The sequence below is a fragment of the Thalassophryne amazonica genome, chromosome 3 (genome assembly GCF_902500255.1).
Source record: "Thalassophryne amazonica chromosome 3, fThaAma1.1, whole genome shotgun sequence".
Lineage (NCBI taxonomy): Eukaryota > Metazoa > Chordata > Actinopteri > Batrachoidiformes > Batrachoididae > Thalassophryne > Thalassophryne amazonica.
Genome location: NC_047105.1, coordinates 18,535,861 through 18,559,844, shown reverse-complemented (window position 1 = coordinate 18,559,844; position 23,984 = coordinate 18,535,861). Strand labels below are relative to the sequence as shown.

The window sequence follows — 23,984 nt, the reverse complement described above, 5'->3', positions numbered from 1 at the left end:
CAAGGCAAGGCCATACAATAATTATGAAACACAGTCTACGTCTAAAGCAACATAACCAAGGGATGGTCCAGGGTCACCCGATCCAGCCCTAACTATAAGCCTTAGCGAAAAGGAAAGTTTTAAGCCTAATCTTAAAAGTAGAGAGGGTATCTGTCTCCCTGATCTGAATTGGGAGCTGGTTCCACAGGAGAGGAGCCTGAAAGCTGAAGGCTCTGCCTCCCATTCTACTCTTACAAACCCTAGGAACTACAAGTAAGCCCGCAGTCTGAGAGCGAAGCGCTCTAATGGGGTAATATGGTACTACGAGGTCCCTAAGATAAGATGGGACCTGATTATTCAAAACCTTATAAGTAAGAAGAAGAATTTTAAATTCTATTCTAGCATTAACAGGAAGCCAATGAAGGGAGGCCAACACGGGTGAGATATGCTCTCTCCTGCTAGTCCCCGTCAGTACTCTAGCTGCAGCATTCTGAACCAACTGAAGGCTTTTTAGGGAACTTTTAGGACAACCTGATAATAATGAATTACAATAGTCCAGCCTAGAGGAAATAAATGCATGAATTAGTTTTTCAGCATCACTCTGAGACAAGACCTTTCTGATTTTAGAGATATTGCGTAAATGCAAAAAGGCAGTCCTACATATTTGTTTAATATGCGCTTTGAATGACATATCCTGATCAAAAATAACTCCAAGATTTCTCACAGTATTACTAGAGATCAGGGAAATGCCATCCAGAGTAACGATCTGGTTAGACACCATGCTTCTAAGATTTGTGGGGCCAAGTACAATAACTTCAGTTTTATCTGAGTTTAAAAGCAGGAAATTAGAGGTCATCCATGTCTTTATGTCTGTAAGACAATCCTGCAGTTTAGCTAATTGGTGCGTATCCTCTGGCTTCATGGATAGATAAAGCTGGGTATCATCTGCGTAACAATGAAAATTTAAGCAATACCGTCTAATAATACTGCCCAAGGGAAGCATGTATAAAGTGAATAAAATTGGTCCTAGCACAGAACCTTGTGGAACTCCATAATTAACTTTAGTCTGTGAAGAAGATTCCCCATTTACATGAACAAACTGTAATCTATTAGACAAATATGATTCAAACCACCGCAGCGCAATGCCTTTAATACCTATGACATGCTCTAATCTCTGTAATAAAATTTTATGGTCAACAGTATCAAAAGCAGCACTGAGGTCCAACAGAACAAGCACAGAGATAAGTCCACTGTCCGAAGCCATAAGAAGATCATTTGTAACCTTCACTAATGCTGTTTCTGTACTATGATGAATTCTAAAACCTGACTGAAACTCTTCAAATAGACCATTCCTCTGCAGGTGATCAGTTAGCTGTTTTACAACTACCCTCTCAAGAATCTTTGAGAGAAAAGGAAGGTTGGAGATTGGCCTATAATTAGCTAAGATAGCTGGGTCAAGTGATGGCTTTTTAAGTAATGGTTTAATTACTGCCACCTTAAAGGCCTGTGGTACATAACCAACTAACAAAGATAGATTGATCATATTTAAGATTGAAGCATTAAATAATGGTAGGACTTCCTTGAGCAGCCTGGCAGGAATGGGGTCTAATAAGCATGTTGATGGTTTGGATGAAGTAACTAATGAAAATAACTCAGACAGAACAATCGGAGAGAAAGAGTCTAACCAAATACCGGCATCACTGAAAGCAGCCAAAGATAACGATACATCTTTGGGATGGTTATGAGTAATTTTTTCTCTAATAGTCAAAATTTTGTTAGCAAAGAAAGTCATGAAGTCATTACTAGTTAAAGTTAATGGAATACTCAGCTCAATAGAGCTCTGACTCTTTGTCAGCCTGGCTACAGTGCTGAAAAGAAACCTGGGGTTGTTCTTATTTTCTTCAATTAGTGATGAGTAGAAAGATGTCCTAGCTTCACGAAGGGCTTTCTTATAGAGCAACAAACTCTTTTTCCAGGCTAAGTGAAGATCTTCTAAATTAGTGAGACGCCATTTCCTCTCCAACTTACGGGTTATCTGCTTTAAGCTACGAGTTTGTGAGTTATACCACGGAGTCAGACACTTCTGATTTAAAGCTCTCTTTTTCAGAGGAGCTACAGCATCCAAAGTTGTCTTCAATGAGGATGTAAAACTATTGACAAGATACTCTAACTCCCTTACAGAGTTTAGGTAGCTACTCTGCTCTGTGTTGGTATATGACATTAGAGAACATAAAGAAGGAATCATATCCTTAAACCTAGTTACAGCGCTTTCTGAAAGACTTCCAGTGTAATGAAACTTATTCCCCACTGCAGGGTAGTCCATCAGGGTAAATGTAAATGTTATTAAAAAAGCCCCATCAGGCAGAAAGCATCGCTGGCTCGAATTAATTTAACTCTTAGATCAACGTTATTCAGAAGAAGCCTCTCGCAGAAAAATATGTCCGCGTGCAGCGGGCCCTGAACTTGAAATTCACGCGATTCGGCGCTAAAGCGCGCTCTGCTCACGAGGCCTTTATTCAGGCCCGCGTCATCCACAGCGGTCGAATTGTGCTGACCCGGTGTGTCCTTGTAAAACAAACCGCCGTGAACTGCGATTTCAATGAAGCGGGGTAAAAGTTCAGCAGCGTCTCAATCATCGCCCTGTACGGGTGCATCGCTCTGGACTGGAAAATCAGCCGGTCACCCAGAGTCACGTCGACTTGCGAGAAAATCGTATTGAGAAGATAATTTATGACGCCCACGCGGGCGTCATTAGCCAGGTCAGTCCCGTCGGCATTTGTAATTTTCATTCGCAGATAAAGCAGCATATTATTGTGGTCTAAATACCTCTCACCGTTTCCGGGGATAAAAAACTCGATAGGGCCCATGTCCGTCAGGGCTGATAACGGGCTGACTTCAACGTATTGGCTTTGCTCGATGGACAGCTGGGTCCCGGGGACGGCGAATAAATCCAATTCGCTCATGGTGCATTCGGGGGAATTATTTCGCAAAAGAGACATTGTTTAAGAGAAAATATCCCCGGACAACCTCCTCTTCTTATGCTTCCTTCGAACTGTTCTGCTTTTTCCGGGGGTCTTTCGCTTTTTAACAGTTTTGACCCGTTTCCCCGGGGGGGCGTTTCCGGGGCCTTCTTGAGAGCACCATGATCCCGGACCCCCGCTGCTGCTCGGGTTCCTGACTCCGTCCGGCCCTCTCAACAACGCGGCTCACTACGTCGGAAGCGATGCTTCGGGCTGCGTTTTTCAGGTGAGGTTTGGCGATCGTGTATCCTTGTTTAATTAGCGGCGACACAAATTTGAACAGTTTCGAAAATATGTTCCCGAGCCCGCGCCCATACATAACAGGAGCGCTGTGGAAGCCGTGAAGGCCGTTCCCAACTTGATTTTCATAGTAAGGCACAAATCTATAAATGTCGGCTTTGTGCGCTGCCCCAGCCATTTTTTTTTTTATCCCGCCGGTTTAAAATGTAATGTCACAACCACTTTACCGTATCTGAAATCCACTGATCGATCTTGATCGCTTTTGATTTCGATGCGTATTGTCTCAATATGTCTTTTGGAGACCGGGATGTAATAAGCGGGGTTGAATTTCTTTGTAATTATTTCCCCGAAACGACCTCCAATTTCGAACGCTCGGAGGAGAGGAGCAAAAGCGTCACCCACCGCCTGAGGCTGTACAACGTGTGTATAACAGAACAGGTGATACATCCCTGCTTTTATATCGGGGTAGCGGAGACAGCTCGTGACCCCGGGTCCGCATCTCAGCCACTGATTAGGCTGTATCCCCAGCATGTACGCTGTCGGGGCTTCAAAATATACCTGGCTGGTACCGTCTCCTTCCCACAGAAACGTTTTCTGGATATCGTCATATTTTAAAGTCAGATGAGGATCTATAGTCTTCAAACAAGGGTTTAAAAATGAGGTGGGCTTCATAGATAATTGGCAAAGCTTCTGGGGAAAACCTGGTCTTGTTAGGAGAGACGGCATCCATCCCACTTTGGATGGAGCAGCTCTCATTTCTAGAAATCTGGCTAATTTTCTTAAATCCTCCAAACCGTGACTATCCAGGGTTGGGACCAGGAAGCAGAGTTGTAGTCTTACACACCTCTCTGCAGCTTCTCTCCCCCTGCCATCCCCTCATTACCCCATCCCCGTAGAGACGGTGCCTGCTCCCAGACTACCAATAACCAGCAAAAATCTATTTAAGCATAAAAATTCAAAAAGAAAAAATAATATAGCACCTTCAACTGCACCACAGACTAAAACAGTTAAATGTGGTCTATTAAACATTAGGTCTCTCTCTTCTAAGTCCCTGTTGGTAAATGATATAATAATTGATCAACATATTGATTTATTCTGCCTAACAGAAACCTGGTTACAGCAGGATGAATATGTTAGTTTAAATGAGTCAACACCCCCGAGTCACACTAACTGTCAGAATGCTCGTAGCACGGGCCGGGGCGGTGGATTAGCAGCAATCTTCCATTCCAGCTTATTAATTAATCAAAAACCCAGACAGAGCTTTAATTCATTTGAAAGCTTGTCTCTTAGTCTTGTCCATCCAAATTGGAAGTCCCAAAAACCAGTTTTATTTGTTATTATCTATCGTCCACCTGGTCGTTACTGTGAGTTTCTCTGTGAATTTTCAGACCTTTTGTCTGACTTAGTGCTTAGCTCAGATAAGATAATTATAGTGGGCGATTTTAACATCCACACAGATGCTGAGAATGACAGCCTCAACACTGCATTTAATCTATTATTAGACTCTATTGGCTTTGCTCAAAAAGTAAATGAGTCCACCCACCACTTTAATCATATCTTAGATCTTGTTCTGACTTATGGTATGGAAATAGAAGACTTAACAGTATTCCCTGAAAACTCCCTTCTGTCTGATCATTTTTTAATAACATTTACATTTACTCTGATGGACTACCCAGCAGTAGGGAATAAGTTTCATTACACTAGAAGTCTTTCAGAAAGCGCTGTAACTAGGTTTAAGGATATGATTCCTTCTTTATGTTCTCTAATGCCATATAACAACACAGTGCAGAGTAGCTACCTAAACTCTGTAAGGGAGATAGAGTATCTCGTCAATAGTTTTACATCCTCATTGAAGACAACTTTGGATGCTGTAGCTCCTCTGAAAAAGAGAGCTTTAAATCAGAAGTGTCTGACTCCATGGTATAACTCTCAAACTCGTAGCTTAAAGCAGATAACCCGTAAGTTGGAGAGGAAATGGCGTCTCACTAATTTAGAAGATCTTCACTTAGCCTGGAAAAAGAGTCTGTTGCTCTATAAAAAAGCCCTCCGTAAAGCTAGGACATCTTTCTACTCATCACTAATTGAAGAAAATAAGAACAACCCCAGGTTTCTTTTCAGCACTGTAGCCAGGCTGACAAAGAGTCAGAGCTCTATTGAGCTGAGTATTCCATTAACTTTAACTAGTAATGAGTTCATGACTTTCTTTGCTAACAAAATTTTAACTATTAGAGAAAAAATTACTCATAACCATCCCAAAGACGTATCGTTATCTTTGGCTGCTTTCAGTGATGCCGGTATTTGGTTAGACTCTTTCTCTCCGATTGTTCTGTCTGAGTTATTTTCATTAGTTACTTCATCCAAACCATCAACATGTTTATTAGACCCCATTCCTACCAGGCTGCTCAAGGAAGCCCTACCATTATTTAATGCTTCGATCTTAAATATGATCAATCTATCTTTGTTAGTTGGCTATGTACCACAGGCTTTTAAGGTGGCAGTAATTAAACCATTACTTAAAAAGCCATCACTTGACCCAGCTATCTTAGCTAATTATAGGCCAATCTCCAACCTTCCTTTTCTCTCAAAAATTCTTGAAAGGGTAGTTGTAAAACAGCTAACTGATCATCTGCAGAGGAATGGTCTATTTGAAGAGTTTCAGTCAGGTTTTAGAATTCATCATAGTACAGAAACAGCATTAGTGAAGGTTACAAATGATCTTCTTATGGCCTCGGACAGTGGACTCATCTCTGTGCTTGTTCTGTTAGACCTCAGTGCTGCTTTTGATACTGTTGACCATAAAATTTTATTACAGAGATTAGAGCATGCCATAGGTATTAAAGGCACTGCGCTGCGGTCGTTTGAATCATATTTGTCTAATAGATTACAATTTGTTCATGTAAATGGGGAATCTTCTTCACAGACTAAAGTTAATTATGGAGTTCCACAAGGTTCTGTGCTAGGACCAATTTTATTCACTTTATATATGCTTCCCTTAGGCAGTATTATTAGACGGTATTGCTTAAATTTTCATTGTTACGCAGATGATACCCAGCTTTATCTATCCCTGAAGCCAGAGGACACACACCAATTAGCTAAACTGCAGGATTGTCTTACAGACATAAAGACATGGATGACCTCTAATTTCCTGCTTTTAAACTCAGATAAAACTGAAGTTATTGTACTTGGCCCCACAAATCTTAGAAACATGGTGTCTAACCAGATCCTTACTCTGGATGGCATTACCCTGACCTCTAGTAATACTGTGAGAAATCTTGGAGTCATTTTTGATCAGGATATGTCATTCAAAGCGCATATTAAACAAATATGTAGGACTGCTTTTTTGCATTTACGCAATATCTCTAAAATCAGAAAGGTCTTGTCTCAGAGTGATGCTGAAAAACTAATTCATGCATTTATTTCCTCTAGGCTGGACTATTGTAATTCATTATTATCAGGTTGTCCTAAAAGTTCCCTAAAAAGCCTTCAGTTAATTCAAAATGCTGCAGCTAGAGTGCTGACGGGGACTAGAAGGAGAGAGCATATCTCACCCATATTGGCCTCTCTTCATTGGCTTCCTGTTAATTCTAGAATAGAATTTAAAATTCTTCTTCTTACTTATAAGGTTTTGAATAATCAGGTCCCATCTTATCTTAGGGACCTCGTAGTACCATATCACCCCAATAGAGCGCTTCGCTCTCAGACTGCAGGCTTACTTGTAGTTCCTAGGGTTTGTAAGAGTAGAATGGGAGGCAGAGCCTTCAGCTTTCAGGCTCCTCTCCTGTGGAACCAGCTCCCAATTCAGATCAGGGAGACAGACACCCTCTCTACTTTTAAGATTAGGCTTAAAACTTTCCTTTTTGCTAAAGCTTATAGTTAGGGCTGGATCAGGTGACCCTGAACCATCCCTTAGTTATGCTGCTATAGACGTAGACTGCTGGGGGGTTCCCATGATGCACTGTTTCTTTCTCTTTTTGCTCTGTATGCACCACTCTGCATTTAATCATTAGTGATCGATCTCTGCTCCCCTCCACAGCATGTCTTTTTCCTGGTTCTCTCCCTCAGCCCCAACCAGTCCCAGCAGAAGACTGCCCCTCCCTGAGCCTGGTTCTACTGGAGGTTTCTTCCTGTTAAAAGGGAGTTTTTCCTTCCCACTGTAGCCAAGTGCTTGCTCACAGGGGGTCGTTTTGACCGTTGGGGTTTTACATAATTATTGTATGGCCTTGCCTTACAATATAAAGCGCCTTGGGGCAACTGTTTGTTGTGATTTGGCGCTATATAAAAAAAAAATTGATTCAATTGAATTGATTATCAGCCCTGCAATAACCTCAAAGTTATCATAATATCCCGTGTCAAAATATCGCGAGTGAACGGCGAGTTTGTTCTTGCCCGTAATTTTCATCACCTGGAACGTACGGGATATTTAACCAGGTGTGCGGATAAGAAATTTCCGTCAGCGCCACATCCCAGTCACCCTCTAGATCCAGGTGTCGAGCCAAGTCCACCTGGTAGCATGAAATTGTGTTGTCCGGGAATACTTTTAGGCTGGCGTTTGAAGGCAGAGTCATATAAAATCCGTGTTTCAGATCCCGATCCATTTCTCATATGTCGGTTGAAGATAGATGTTCTCATATTTATACGGCCATCATCTCGGGCCAATTTTTCCATCTGACAAATACAAATTTCTTCCCCTTGGTAAAACGTTCACGAATAATTTCTTGAACCTGATACGGTCTGTCTTTTGCTATTTTAACCTTCTGCAATTCTGGTTCATAGAATGAACCTTCAATGATCTCGCCATCATAATCTTTCAATTTATAAACGGGCGGCGTGCGTTGTATACATTCTGACACCGTGAACATTTCATCCATAAAACTTTGTTCATATTTTTTATCAAAAACTCCCCTGAGCTTGGAGACCCTGACTATATCTCCGACCTTATATTTAAACTTCGCAGGCCTCCTGCATAGGGTGGCTGCCCCATACAAATTTTGAAACACTTGATCGACATTTCGAGCATTAACCTCATTCGGCCTCATCTTAATGCTTTTATGATAACTCTCGTTATAAGCCGTGAGTAAAGACGGTAGGACGTCGATGTATCTTCTCGTGTTTTTAGCAGTAAAATATCTCCACATTCTCGTCTTTAGCGTGCGATTAAACCTCTCGACAACCGAGGCTTTCAGATCACTGGCCGTGGCAAAATGTAGAATCCGGTGTTTTTTCATTAAATCCTTGAACGATTTGTTAAAAAACTCTTTCCCGGCATCAGTCTGCAACTTCAGAGGCACCCCGCTCTGCTTTAAGAGCGAGGCAAAGGCCTGTGAGACTTCGCGCCCTTGCTTTGACTTCAGAGGTCTGGCATACGCTTTTTTTGAGAAGATATCGATAACGGTCAGCAGGTACTTGTACCCGTCATTAAAATCTGATAACCCCTGCATGTCGCATAAATCTGCCTGAAATTGGTTAAGCGGGTTTGTGACAAATACTCTATTTCTTGGAAAATGCGTCCTGGCAGGTTTGTGTAATGTGTATGCATCTTCCCCCGACAGGAAATCTCTGATATGCTTCATACGAATTTTAGAGCCGTGTTGATCGGTCATAGCCCTGCGTAAACGCTCCGGCCCTCCAAAGCTCCCCGGATTTACCGGACTATAATATATATCCTTCATTAAACCCTCATCACCCATCTAAGAATGATGATCCGGATAGTCCTTTTTGCATTTTTATATGTTTTAGCGACCATAAATATTAGTCTTTTGTTTTAAATAGGCGCTATTGGAAACTTTAAATTGAACTCTGATTCAGCACCGCGGAGAGTGCTCACAGAGCAGCCTCGAGCTTTTAATAAGACCGTGTTAAAACCCCGCATTAATTCACACGAGCACCTTTTTCCACCAAAAACCTCGTTTGTATGACTCTGTCTTGCAATATGAAGCGCCTTGGGGCAACTGTTTTGTTGTGGTTTTGGCGCTATATAAATTTGATTTGTAAAACATTTCACCCTTTTTCAACAATATTATTGGAAAGAACACTGACCGTCTGAGTTTTAGAATGTATGCTTTATTACATTCATTAAAGTCACACAGAGAAAAAACAATTGTTCATGTTTATTAAACACAACATACGTGAAGGAAAAAAGTATACGTTTTAAATAGGCACTCTTGGAAACATTAAATTGAACTCTGATTCAGCACCGCGGAGAGCGCTCACAGAGCAGCCTCGAGCTTTTAATAAGACCGTGTTAAAACCCCGCATTAATTCACACGAGCACCTTTTTTCCACCAAAACCTCGTTTGTATGACTCTGTCTTGCAATATGAAGCGCCTTGGGGCAACTGTTTTGTTGTGGTTTTGGCGCTATATAAATTTGATTTGTAAAACATTTCACCCTTTTTCAACAATATTATTGGAAAGAACACTGACCGTCTGAGTTTTAGAATGTATGCTTTATTACAATCATTAAAGTCACACACAGAGAAAAAACAATTGTTCATGTTTATTAAACACAACATGCATGAAGGAAAAAAGCATACGTTCACGTACAAAACTGGAAAACTCTCAGTAATACATCTCCCCCGCATTTACGGTTTATTTCAGTATTCAGCTGTAAAAGTGTAGGAACAATCTCTTCTCTGGAGAGCCCCATCTGTTTCACTCGGCACGCTATCACATCCACAAACAGAGTGTATAATGTAAGCAGGTGCATCGGATTACACCGTGTAAAATCGTCAGTGGTCAAAACAGAGATTTTCAGTAATACGTTGTACAGAGATTTTTCAGATGAATGGAGAGCCGCGTTGTAGATATGATCTGTCCACACTCTGGGCCCGGGGCGACGTCTGATAACGTCGAAGACCCTCTCCAAAGCGCATGAAGGCGGGGCGTCTGGGGTCTCCAGCCTGCGAATGACTACCCGCTCCAGCTTATACGAGAGTCCACGTATAATATAAACTTCCCGCAAGCTTTGAAAGAGACTCATCACACAATTACCCATGACTGTAAAACAATATAATGATATTTAAAAAAAAAAAAAAAAGCAGGTTTTTTTCTTCAGTCGTCTGGGTTATAGACGGCTACCATCCCCTCCAGGTCGAGATCTGCGTCTTCACCGAAACATGTGTACAGTTCGTTGATCTTTGCTTCAAAATTATCAGTGTATTTCAGCTCAGTGAGGATGTTTTCTACCGCCCCGTGGACCCTCGCAGCCGATGGGTTGAGGAAGCGCTGGGTTAGGAGCTTTACCACAGCCGGGATGAAGGTCAGTCTCCAGAGTCTCACCATTAATCTCTCAAAATGTCCGGTAAAGAAATATTCATTTAACGGGTCCAGGCACTCGTGCTGGCGCTGGCTGGGGTGATCGATCTCACACCCGTAACAGAGTTTTTGTCTGTAACTTTTGATCACAGCCAAAAGTAAGTGTGCCACGCCGACTTTCACCGTTTTCAGGAATTCCTCTGACAGGAACCCGTCTGGCCGGTCAGATGCGAAAGATGTGGCGTATTTCTCAGCCCGCTCGAGGTCTTGTACCTCCCGCGGACTCGCGGCCTCCGTGACAGCGGGAAGAGACCCCACGCCTCCCGGGCTGGAAAGCGCGTGAGAAGGATGGATCTCGCCCCAGACCGGCTCGAGCTGAACTCCCCACGGGCTCTCGTACCCGCCGCGGGTCCGTGAAGCTTGCCCCAGGGATGCCAGGTCTCTTCCACACTCGAGAGCGCAGTCACAAGCGATGTCGTCGGCCGCTGCAATGGGAGAGGTTGAGGAGCTCATGCTGGTTCGTCGTCCAATGCTTGAATGAGATGTGGTCCCCTGGTTTTTTATAGAAACCCGCGTGCATGCGGGGAGGAGCTACGTCAGAGTTTTTTTTTTTGTGTTAAAAAGGGGCAGGACATAGTGACGCAATCGATTCTGATTGGCCGTGATGTCATAAGGGGCGGGGCTTGGAGGCGGGATTAGGGGAGGGGTTAGGGGCGGGACATAGTGACATCATCGATTCTGATTGGCTGTGACGTCATAAGGGGGTGGGGCTTAGTGACGTAATCGATTCTGATTGGCTGACAGGGCCATAAATCAGTTTTTGACAAAAGGTGGGTTAACTTACTCTCTCTTGTTATTTTATTTATAGTTATTTATAATAAATTTGTGTTCAAACTGTAAAATCAAGCCTCAGTTATAGTTCTTTGCCATTATGGTTTGATAATGAAATGTAAGGAATCATTGCAATTATCAATCAATCAATCAATTTTTTTATATAGCGCCAAATCACAACAAACAGTTGCCCCAAGGCGCTTTATATTGTAAGGCAAGGCCATACAATAATTATGTAAAACCCCAACGGTCAAAACGACCCCCTGTGAGCAAGCACTTGGCTACAGTGGGAAGGAAAAACTCCCTTTTAACAGGAAGAAACCTCCAGCAGAACCAGGCTCAGGGAGGGGCAGTCTTCTGCTGGGACTGGTTGGGGCTGAGGGAGAGAACCAGGAAAAAGACATGCTGTGGAGGGGAGCAGAGATCGATCACTAATGATTAAATGCAGAGTGGTGCATACAGAGCAAAAAGAGAAAGAAACAGTGCATCATGGGAACCCCCCAGCAGTCTACGTCTATAGCAGCATAACTAAGGGATGGTTCAGGGTCACCTGATCCAGCCCTAACTATAAGCTTTAGCAAAAAGGAAAGTTTTAAGCCTAATCTTAAAAGTAGAGAGGGTGTCTGTCTCCCTGATCTGAATTGGGAGCTGGTTCCACAGGAGAGGAGCCTGAAAGCTGAAGGCTCTGCCTCCCATTCTACTCTTACAAACCCTAGGAACTACAAGTAAGCCTGCAGTCTGAGAGCGAAGCGCTCTATTGGGGTGATATGGTACTACGAGGTCCCTAAGATAAGATGGGACCTGATTATTCAAAACCTTATAAGTAAGAAGAAGAATTTTAAATTCTATTCTAGAATTAACAGGAAGCCAATGAAGAGAGGCCAATATGGGTGAGATATGCTCTCTCCTTCTAGTCCCCGTCAGTACTCTAGCTGCAGCATTTTGAATTAACTGAAGGCTTTTTAGGGAACTTTTAGGACAACCTGATAATAATGAATTACAATAGTCCAGCCTAGAGGAAATAAATGCATGAATTAGTTTTTCAGCATCACTCTGAGACAAGACCTTTCTGATTTTAGAGATATTGCGTAAATGCAAAAAAGCAGTCCTACATATTTGTTTAATATGCGCTTTGAATGACATATCCTGATCAAAAATGACTCCAAGATTTCTCACAGTATTACTAGAGGTTAGGGTAATGCCATCCAGAGTAAGGATCTGGTTAGACACCATGTTTCTAAGATTTGTGGGGCCAAGTACAATAACTTCAGTTTTATCTGAGTTTAAAAGCAGGAAATTAGAGGTCATCCATGTCTTTATGTCTGTAAGACAATCCTGCAGTTTAGCTAATTGGTGTGTGTCCTCTGGTTTCATGGATAGATAAAGCTGGGTATCATCTGTGTAACAATGAAAATTTAAGCAATACCGTCTAATAATACTGCCTAAGGGAAGCATGTATAAAGTGAATAAAATTGGTCCTAGCACAGAACCTTGTGGAACTCCATAATTAACTTTAGTCTGTGAAGAAGATTCCCCATTTACATGAACAAATTGTAATCTATTAGACAAATATGATTCAAACCACTGCAGCGCAGTGCCTTTAATACCTATGGCATGCTCTAATCTCTGTAATAAAATTTTATGGTCAACAGTATCAAAAGCAGCACTGAGGTCTAACAGAACAAGCACAGAGATGAGTACACTGTCCGAGGCCATAAGAAGATCATTTGTAACCTTCACTAATGCTGTTTCTGTACTATGATGAATTCTAAAACCTGACTGAAACTCTTCAAATAGACCATTCCTCTGCAGATGATCAGTTAGCTGTTTTACAATTATATACACATATATATTACAGCTTTGTTCAAAAATGGAGTAAATTCATTTTTCCCCTCAAAATTGTATTAACAACACACTATAATCACAACATGAAAAAGTTTTTTTATTTTTTTAAATGTATTAGAAATAAAAATCGAAGAAATCACATGTACATAAGTATTCACACACTTTGCTCAATACTTTGTTGATGCACCTTTGGCAAAACTCAGCCTCAAGTCTTCTTGAGTATGATGCCACAAGCTTGGTGCGTCTATCTTTTGGCGTTATTGCCCATTTCTCTTTGCAGCACCTTTCAAGCTCCATTAGGTTGGATGGGGAGTGTCAGTGCACAGCCATTTTCAGATCTCTCCAGAGATGTTCAATCAGGTTCCGGTCTGCGCTCTGGCTGGGCCACTCAAGGACATTCACAGAGTTGTCCTGAAGACACTCCTTTGATATCTTGGCTGTATGCTTAGGGGCATTGTTCTGCTGATAGATGAACCATCACCCCAGTCTGAGGCGCTCTGGAGCAGGTTTTCATCCAAGATGTCTCTGTCCATTGTTGCATTAATCTTTCCCTCAACCCTGACGAGTCTCCCAGTTCCTGCCACTAAAAAACATCCCCACAGCATGATGCTATCACCACGCTTTGCTGTAGGGATGGTGCCTCATTTCCTCCAAACATGGCACCTGGCATTCACACCAAAGAGTTCAATCTTTGTCTAATCAGACTAGAAAATTTGGTTTTTCATCGTCTCAGAGTCCTTCAGGTGCCTTTTGGCAAACTTCAGGCGGGCTGCCATGTGCCACGTGTCTAAGGAGTGACTGCCATCTGGTTCCTCTACCATACAGGGCTGATTGGTGGATTGCTGCAGAGATGTTGTCCTTTTGGAATGTTCTCCTCTCTCCACAGAGGAATTCTGGATAGGTATTAACCACAGCCATTTCCATCCTTCCTGCAAAATCTACTGTCATGTTCCCTTCCACATTGCTGTCCTTGATACCATATCTAACTATTATTTCCTCGTCACATTTGTTCCCTTCACCAACATGCCCATTGAATTCTGCTCCTATCACCACTCTTTCATGATTGGGCACACTCTCCACCACCTTATCTAACCCACTCCAGAAATCTTCTTTCTCATTTGTCTCACAACCTACCTGTGCAGGATATGCACTAATGATATTCACTGTCACCCCTTCAATTTTCAACTTCACACTTGCTTAACCTGCAGCACGTCCTTAACATACTCTTCCTTTATAATGACTTCAAAACTATTTCTCTTCCTATCTACACCATGATACAACAACTTGAACCCACTGCCTATGCTCCTGGCCTTACTTCCCTTTTACTTGGTCATACTGCCAGCATTCAAAGTCCCAATATATATATATATATATATATATATATATATATATATATATATATATATATATATATAAAATATGGTCTTCTGGTCTATTCCCAGGTGGGATGGTGACACCACAGTGATAGCTGAACAGGCTCAATATTGACACGCACTGTCTTACAGACGTTGCTGCTGGAAGCATCTACCAATTAGGATCTTCCTTTCTGTACTTTTTCTTTCTCCTCTTCTATTCTGTGTTGTTCCGCTGCATTTTTTGGAGACTTCCATTCTCATGTGGATCATTGCTCACCAGCTGGCTTGGTCTTCCAGTCAACTGAGTTGATCTTGAGGTTGTGCTTTAGGAGGTTCTTGTAGAATTTATTCTGCCCTCCTATGGAATGTTTACCTTCACTCAGCTGGGAGTAGAGGATCTGTTTGGAAAGTAAGCACTTCTTCTCACTTGATGCAGAGGATACTCCTCATGCAGCAGTGGTGGAATCGGTCGATGGTCTTCAGGTGGTGACAGTAGGTAGTTCAGGTCTCAGCTCCATACAGGAGGGTTTGCATGAAGACTGCTTTGTGGATGAGGATTTTAACCTTGTATCGAAGGTCTCTGTTGTTGGAAACATGGGTGCAAAGCTGCCCAAAGGCATTTCCTGCACAGTTGAGCCTGTGTTTGAGGTTGTCACTGATGTCTGCATTTGATTACATATGGCTGGCCAGGTATGGAAAGTGAGTCATGTTCTCCAGGACATGTCCATGCAGATTTCTAGCAGGAAGCCTTTGGTTGACCAAGTTGGTTGATAGCTGATAAAGGACCTGTGTCTTCTTCAGACTATTGTGAAGACTGAGCTTGTTGTCTGCATACTGGAAGTCCAGGAGTGAAGTGGTAGAGAATTTCCTCTTTGCTCTCAATCAGCTCACCATGTTTATATATGTATTGGGGCAGAGTAGGTAGCACAGTGGATTATGACTTAGGCTAACAATATGGTGACCTGGATTTGATTTCCAGTCTTACCACCCATCTGTGTCCTTGGCCATGACAGTTCTTCTGCATTGTCCCAGGTCACCCAGCTGTAAATTGACACTGACTTTAACTGGGGGAGTACCCTGTGTCAGACTGGTGGGAAGGGGGGGTGCAGGCTCTCCACTGACGCATGCTGTAGAATTTGAGGTATGCGCTGGCACCAATGGGCCCCATGGCTGATTTAAGCCTTCTATATTCTTCTTTATATGTGTACATATAAAGAATATATATGTACAAAAATCCAATTTTCTCTTCTATATTTCTATTTTAATATTTTCTTTCCCCTCATCCTCCCAAACAGGGACATTAAAATGTATTGCATTCACCCGTGTGTATGTGTGTGTGTGTGTGTGTGTGTGTGTGTGTGTGTGTGTGTGTGTGTGTGTGTGTGTGTGTGTGAGAGTGCGTATGCTGCTCCACCCCTTGTTGCTGCTGCAATAACATAGCACTTCCAAGTGACACTTTATCGGATGCACATGCAATATAAATCACACTCTTGGATGAGTTGATATTATGACATCTCTATGCCACTTGTAAGAAATTAAAACTGTTGCTTTCATATTGAACACAGATGCTTTCTGGACTGAAATATTCAACAAGTTTGATTGTGAATGCTCTACTTGTGATGTGTTTAAATGTAGGTCACGGTCAAAACCTTGTTGCCATGATAACTTATCAACAGTGCAGGGTCTGATTTTCACATGGGATACATCTGATCCCTGGACCAAAATCTTATACGTTTGCATGTGAGCACACTGTGTCCCTTGCAGCATTTGTCTCTCCTGTGAACTCTGTAGCCCTTGTGGCCTGTTGAAAAATAGATCATGGTGAAACCTTTCTCACATCAGTAACTCATCAACACTTCCAGGTATTGTTTTCATATTGGCTACACATGCTGTCTGGTCAAAGACCTCAGAAAACCTTGCACATGATCCATGTGACTTTTGTGTTTCTGTTAAATCTAGGCCACAGTCAAAGCCTTACTGCCATGATAACACATGGATGCTTTCATATAAGATGGAGATGCTCTCTGCAACAATTTCTTTGAAAATGTTGCACATGAGCACTCTGTGATGATTGTGACCTAATAAAATGTAAATCATGGTCACAACCTATACACAAACACTAAATTGAGACACTTTAATTATATCACACCATATTTCCTTGATTACAAGCAGGGTATTTATTTATTTCAAACCGACCCGGCACCTAAACGAGGGAGGCGATTATTAACAAAATGCTGCTTGTTCCCTGCACTCTAATGTGCTGTTAAGTTTCACACATATCCCTAGGTGTGATGAACCAAACCACTTTAAATCAGAGCCCTATGTGTGGCTCTCGAGCCTGACACGCACCTGCAAAATGACTGAGACCGCAATGGACTGTGATTTCTCACTTTTGTGTTTTCAGTACTTCATCTCCCATCATATTTTAAAAGTTTTTGCAGTGCGCCTCCCGATTACATTTCGATCATGGATCAAATACGTTTTGATCTACAATTCATGGGGGAAAATTGTGTGTGCTATACCACTGGTTTGGAGGTCGATGATTGTATAAAGAAATGGAGCTCGTTGAGGGACAAATTAATCCAGAAAAAAAGCCAATATTCCTGCAGAAAATTGCATAAAGATGCCACAGAGAACTTTAAAAGGGTCACATACACATCGTCATTGCATGGCCATGGAGCAGGAAAAGCATAAATCAGGCTTTTGGATTTTAAGGTACCATTCTGCAGCTGGACTGTAATCTTTTTAATGCACATAATGCCTGCCACTTATTTAAAGCAGTTTCTTTTCACAAAAGGTTTTGACCCGGTCATGAAATGAGGCAGGTCCTGATTGAAGTTCAGGCATTTAATCAAGGAAATATGTAAGCCTAATTGGTGCTGGGGATTCCCCATAGACCGTTCGGCACCTCCTGGCTGTAATTTACTCGTATTACATACATATAATGGATTTTGTCCATTTTATACATAGAGCGGATTTTGTCTGTTTTATATGTTTTATATATGTTTTACTGTATATGCTTTCATATTTTAATGTTTTAATAGCACTTTAGACTGTCACAGGGCATAGAAGTATGCCACTCATTTTTCTAGTATTTATTCAACTAATTATTAACTCTCAAAACCAAAACCCACATCTCAAGCAATCTCCCTCATAGTTTTGTATTTGAACCACTCATGCTAATGGTTCTTGAACATGTGACAAAAAGCCTTTTGGTTATTTTGATTAAACCTACGGTAAATAAGCATCTGTATTACAATGAAGTCGTAGGTTTATGTCAGAGTTTTAGAAATGTGAAAAAAAAATTGGCATTGCAATCATGTACGTTATATATGAACAACTGTCATATATAACGTCATTTTTATTGCACCTGTGGGAGATGCTTAAGAGGTAAAAAGGCAATTATAAGGAAATTTTATTGAGGGGTTTACAGCTTTAATAGTTTCTTGGAGATTTTCTGTCAGTGTTTCAAGGCCAAATATATTTTGCTAATTAGCTTCATGGTCAAAGATCAAATCATTGTTCACCTCACACAGATTTTGTTGAATTACTGTAAACAGCTTTTAAGCATCATTGTGTCAAACTCATTTTGGAATAAAAAGGCATCCATAATCCCTTGAGTAATTGTTCTCTTTCTTTTTTATCATTTTATTGCCTGGATATTCTTTAAAACTCTGCCACACCACTGAAGTGTTCATCACTCACTTTTTGATCATTTTTCTCTCTTTGGTCAATCTCTCCAGATCCCTCAGATCAGCTATGCATCCACGGCACCGGAGCTAAGTGATGACCGGCGGTATGATTTCTTCTCCCGGGTGGTGCCGCCAGACAGTTTCCAGGCCCAGGCGATGGTGGACATTGTGAAGGCCATGGGTTGGAACTACGTGTCCACTGTGGCATCTGAAGGCAGCTACGGGGAGAAGGGGGTGGATGCTTTCACACAGCTTTCCAGAGAAGCAGGTAAGATTTGAACAAGCTAATGTTATTAGAATAAACAAATGGAGCATTATTTTTGACAGTTCTTTAAGAGAAACCACTTTTTCTCCTCTAGAATGGTAAAAAAATACACAGGTTTCCAATTGCTTGAAGGGACTTTTGCCTAGAGTCTAGCAAACAGGGGCATGCCAGACCAAATTGGTGCCAGTGCCAACCACTAGAGCAATGTGCACTGGTATGTTATCAAGGCTGGAAAACCACTACTAAAATTAAAAATGGAACTTTGATCCATTCAGATAACCAATTGATATTTTTAACTAAAAACACCACCTTCACTGATTTTAATCTCTTCTACAGTTATATGGCGTAACTGAAGAAACCGCTTAAGATAATCCCCAATTCCAATGAATTTGGGACATTGTGCAAAATGTAAATAAAAACAGAATACAATGATTTGCAAATCCTCTTCAACGTACATTCAATTGAATACACAACAAAGACAAGATATTTAATGCTCAAACTGATAAACTTTATTGTTTTGTGCAAATATTTGATCATTTTGAAATGGATGCCTGTAACACATTTCAAAAAAGTTGGAACACATGCATCAAAAGACTGGGAAAGTTGATGAATGCTCAAAGAACACCTGTTTGGAACATTCCACAGGTGAACAGGTTAATTGGAAACAGGTGAGTGTCATGATTGGGTATAAAAGGAGCATCCCCAAAAGGCTCAGCAAAGACGGGGTGAGGGTCACCACTTTGTGAGCAACTGCGTGAAAAAATTGTCCAACAGTTTAAGAACAACGTTTCTCAATGTTCAATTGCAAGGAATTTAGGGAATCCATCATCTACAGTCCATAATGTAATAAGAAGATTCAGAGAATCTGGACAACTTTCTACACGTAAGTGGCAAGGCCGAAAACCAACATTGAATGTCCGTGACCTTTGATCCCTCGGGCTGCACTGCATTAAAAACAGGCATCATTGTGTAAAGGATCTTACCGCGTGGGCTCAGGAACATTTCAGAAAACCATTGTCAGTTAACACAGTTCATCGCTACTTCTACAAGTGCAAGTTAAACTCTATCATACAAAGCAGGAGCCATACATCAAAAACATACAGAAATGCCGCTGCCTTCTCTGGGCTCATTTGAAATGGACAGACGCAAAGTGGAAACATGTGCTGTGGTCTGATGAATCCACATTTCAAATTGTTTTTGGAAATCATGGATGTTGTGTCCTCCGGACAAAAGAGGAAAAAGACCATCCAGATTATTACCAGCGCAAAATTCAAAATCCAGCATCTGTGATGGTATGGGGTGTGTTAGTGCCCATGGCATGGGCAACTTACACATCTGGGATGGCACCATCAATGCTGAAAGGTACATCCAGGTTTTGGAGAAACACATGCTGCCATCTAAGCAACGTCTTTTTCAGGGATGTCCCTGCTTATTTTAGCAAGACAATGCCAAGCCACATTCTACATGTGTTACAACAGCGTGGCTTCGTAGTAAAAGAGTGCGGGTACTAAACTGGCCTGCCTCCAGTCCAGACCTATCGCCCATTGAAAATGTGTGGCGCATTATGAAGCAGAAACTATTACAAAGGGACTGTTGAACAACTGAAGTCGTACATCAAGTAAGAATGGGAAATAATTCCACCGACAACACTTCAGCAATTATTGTCCTCAGTTCCCAAATGCTTATTGAGTGTTGTTAGAAGGAAAGGTGATGTAACACAGTGGTACACATAACACTGTCCCAGTTTTTTTGAACATGTTGCAGGCATCCATTCCAAAATGAGCAAATATTTGTACAAAAACAATAAAGTTTATCGGTTTGAAGATTAAATATCTTGTCTTTGTGGTGTATTCAAATTGAATATAGGTTGAAGAGGATTTGCAAATCATTGTATTCTGTTTTTATTTACATTTTGCACAACGTCCCAAATTCATTGGAATTGGGGTTGTAATTCTGGGGTGATCGTGCATTTACAGTAGCTGGCCCGAGACTACGGAACAAGCTACTCCCAATCTAGCACTTTTTAAATCTAAGTTAATGACTTATTTATTTAATACTGAGTGCTGTTTTAAATGTATTGCATGTGTGCTTTATTTTTGGGAATCTGTGTTTTTACTGTTAAGCACTTTGCACACCATTTGGTGCTGTAAAGTGCTTTATAAATAAATCTTGATTTCTTGATTGACTGATTGATTAAGCGAGGTGTCACATGACTTTACACTACTGGGTTAGCCACAATCATATTGTCATGAATTTTGCAAAGAGGGCAAATTTTTAAATGTTGATCAGTGTATGCCCAATGTAGAATATAATCATTTAGGGATATTAGTTCAAAATTTCATGAAGTATACTCATCAGCCCGCCCCCCAAGTCTACAGAGGACTCATTGAAAGCATCCTCACCAGTGGTATTGCAGTGTGGTATGGTAATTTCAACCCAGCTGAGAGGAAATCACTGCAACAGGTTGTCAAAACTGCAGAGGGGGTGACTGGCTCCAATATCCCTTCCATGGACACTGTATACACTCACCGCTGCCAGAGGAAAGCACAGAGCATTATCAGGGACAATCATTACTCTGCTCATGATCTGTTTTAGTGGGTGGATTCAGGGTACAACCTGAGACACCTCAGCCCAGTGAGCAGTAGTGGTCACAGGGCTTGTCTCCACAACAGCTTCTTTTCAGCCACTGTCAGACTTGTGGCACAGGACATCAAAGAGGGAAGGAAGTATGTGTCATTCCAACCCAAAACCAGTGTGTTCAATAAAATCTAACACATCATGAATTTAATATGTACAATATCTCATACACTAAATGTGCAATGCTTAACAAAATGTGCAGTAATTAATGATGTGTGAAACCGACACCACACAATACCATGAAAAAGCGAGGTAGAGGAAATGTGACCCGGCCTGGAGGAAGCCCGGGGCACCCATCTGGAGCCAGGCCTGAATAGAGGGCCCATCAGTGAGTGCCTGGTGGATGGGCTTGCCGCAGAGCTCAGTTGGGCACAACCCAAAAAGGCAATGTGGACCTTCCATCTCCTCACTGTGGGCTCACCACCTGCAGGGGAAACCACTGTTGTCGGGTGCACTGTCCGATGGGTGGCAGTGGAAGTCAAGGGCCTCAGCGGACCAGACCCGGATGGCAGGGGCTTCCTGTGGGGGTGTGGAACACCACCTTGATGTAGGGAAAGAGCCTGAGCTTGTGCGAGAGGTGGAGTGATACTGGCTAGATCTTGTGGGCCTCGCCTCCATGCACAGCCTTAGCTCCGGAACCACTCTCCTTGATAGGGGTTGAACGTTATTCTTCTCTGGAGTTGCTCAGGGTTTGAGGTGCTGGGCGGGGGTGGGGATACTGATGACTACTACTCCAGTAGATGAGAGGCATGCCTTCCTGCACCTCTGGGTGGTGGGGGGAAAACTCTGACTCTGTTGTTTGTGCATATGCACCAAACAGCAGTTTGTAGTATTTGGCCTTCTTGGATTTCCTGAGTGGAATCCTGTATGGGGCTCCTGCGGGGGCTCCATTGTTTTGCTGGGAGACTTCAATGCTTCAATGACAAAGACACCTGGAGAGGTGTGATTAGGAGGAACAGCCTCCCCAATCTAAACCCGAACAGTCATTTGTTATTGAATTTCTGTGCTGGTAATGGACTGTCCATAATGAACACCATGTTCGAACATATGGATGCTCATAAGTGTACATGGTACCAGAGCACCCTTGGCCAAACATCGATGATTGATTTTGTCATTGTATCATCTGATCTGAGGCTGCATGTTCTGTACACTCGAGTGAAGAGAGGGGCAGAGCTGTCAAATGATCACAATCCGGTGGTGAGTTGGATCAGAGGGTGGGGGAGGACTTTGGACTGACCTGCTAAGCCCAAACAGATAGTGCGGGTGAACTGGGAGCATCTGGTGGAGCCCACTGTCTGACAGATCTTCAACTCACACCTCCGGCAGAGCTTTTCTTGCATCCCTGTCGCCTGTGTGCTGTTGCATGTGTGCTTGCTCTAGGGGTTGGTAAGGTTAGACCTTACTTGTGTGAACCACCTTGAGGCAACTGTGTTGTGATTTGGCACTATATAAAGGAAAATAGATTGAAATTGAAAATCCTTGTGGTGGTTGGGGGCATTAAACCAGAATCAGGGCAATGTTCAAAGCTTCCATTCCTGAAGTTGCAGCAAGGAACTGTGGCCTGAAGGTCTTAGGTGCCTCAAGGGGTGGCAACCCTCAAAGACTGTAGTGGACACCAGTGGTCCGGGATGCCGTCCAACTGAAGAAGGAGTCCTTTCAGGATATGTTATCTGTGAGGACGCCGGAGGCAGTTGCCAGGTACAGACAGACCTGAACGGCGGAAGCTTCTGCTGTGGGGGACGCAAAGCTGCGGGTGTGGGAGAAGTTCAGAGCAACCATGGAGAAGGACTTTCGGTTGGCACCAAAATGTTTCTGTGTTGAGGTTTGGGACAATGCCTAAGAAGTGGAAAACTGGGGTGGTGGTCCCCATATTTTAAAAAAAGGTGTGCCAATTACAGGGCGATCACACTACTCAGCCTCCCTGATAAAGTCTACTCCAGGGTGCTGGAAAGGAGGGTTCAGCCGATAGTCAAGCCTCTGATTGAAGAGGAACAATGCAGGTTATGTCTTGGTTGTGAAACAACCAACCAGCTCTTCACTCTCATAAGGATCCTGGAGGGTGCCTGGGAGTATGCCCATCCAGTCTACATGTGTTTTGTGGACTTGGAGAAAGCATATGATTAGGTACACAGGAAGATACTGCAGGAGGTGCTGCAGGAGTATGGAGTGAGGGGGTCCCTTCTCAGGACCTTCCAATCTCTGTACTTACAAAGCGAGGAAGTCGGACTCATTTCCGTTGGGGGGTTGGCATCCGCCAGGGCTGCACCTTGTCACCAGTCCTGTTTGTGATATTCTTGGACAGGATATCAAGGCATAGTCGGGGGAGGATGGTTTCCAGTTTGGTGGGCTTAGGGTTGCATCACTGCTTTTTGAAGATGATGTGGTACTGTTGGCTTCATTGGTGTGTGGCCTCCAACACTCACTGGATCGGTTTGCAGCTGAGTGTGAAGTGACTGGGATGAGGATCAGCACCTTTAAATCTGAGGTCATGGTTCTCAGCAGGAAAATGATGGATTGCCTACTCCAGGTAGGGAATGCAGTCTTGCCCCAAGTGAATGAGTTCAAGTACCTACCTCTGGGTCTTGTTCACAAGTGAGGGGACAATGGAGCGTGAGATTGGCTGGAGAATCAGTGCAGCAGAGGCGGTATTGCATTTGCTCTACCGTACTGGTGTGACAAAAAGTGAGCTGCTCCAAAAGGTGAAGCTCTCAATCTACTGGTCAGTCTTTGTTCCCACTCTCACCTATGGTCATAGGTCAAGGCTGAAAGAACTAGATCACGGGTACAAGCGGCTGGAATGGGCTTCCTTAGGAGGGTGGCTGGTGTCTCCCCTGTAGATAAGGTGAGAAGCTCAGTCATCCGTGAGG

General features: G+C 42.6%; 1 protein-coding gene across 1 annotated transcript in view; it reads left to right on the top strand.

The window, feature by feature from the left end:
- The window catches only part of LOC117506389 (metabotropic glutamate receptor 7), a 922,561-nt gene that overhangs the window by 262,725 nt on the left and 635,852 nt on the right, over positions 1–23,984 (top strand). The window contains 1 exon segment of the mRNA XM_034165896.1: positions 18,267–18,483. Coding sequence (XP_034021787.1) covers positions 18,267–18,483 — 217 coding nt within the window.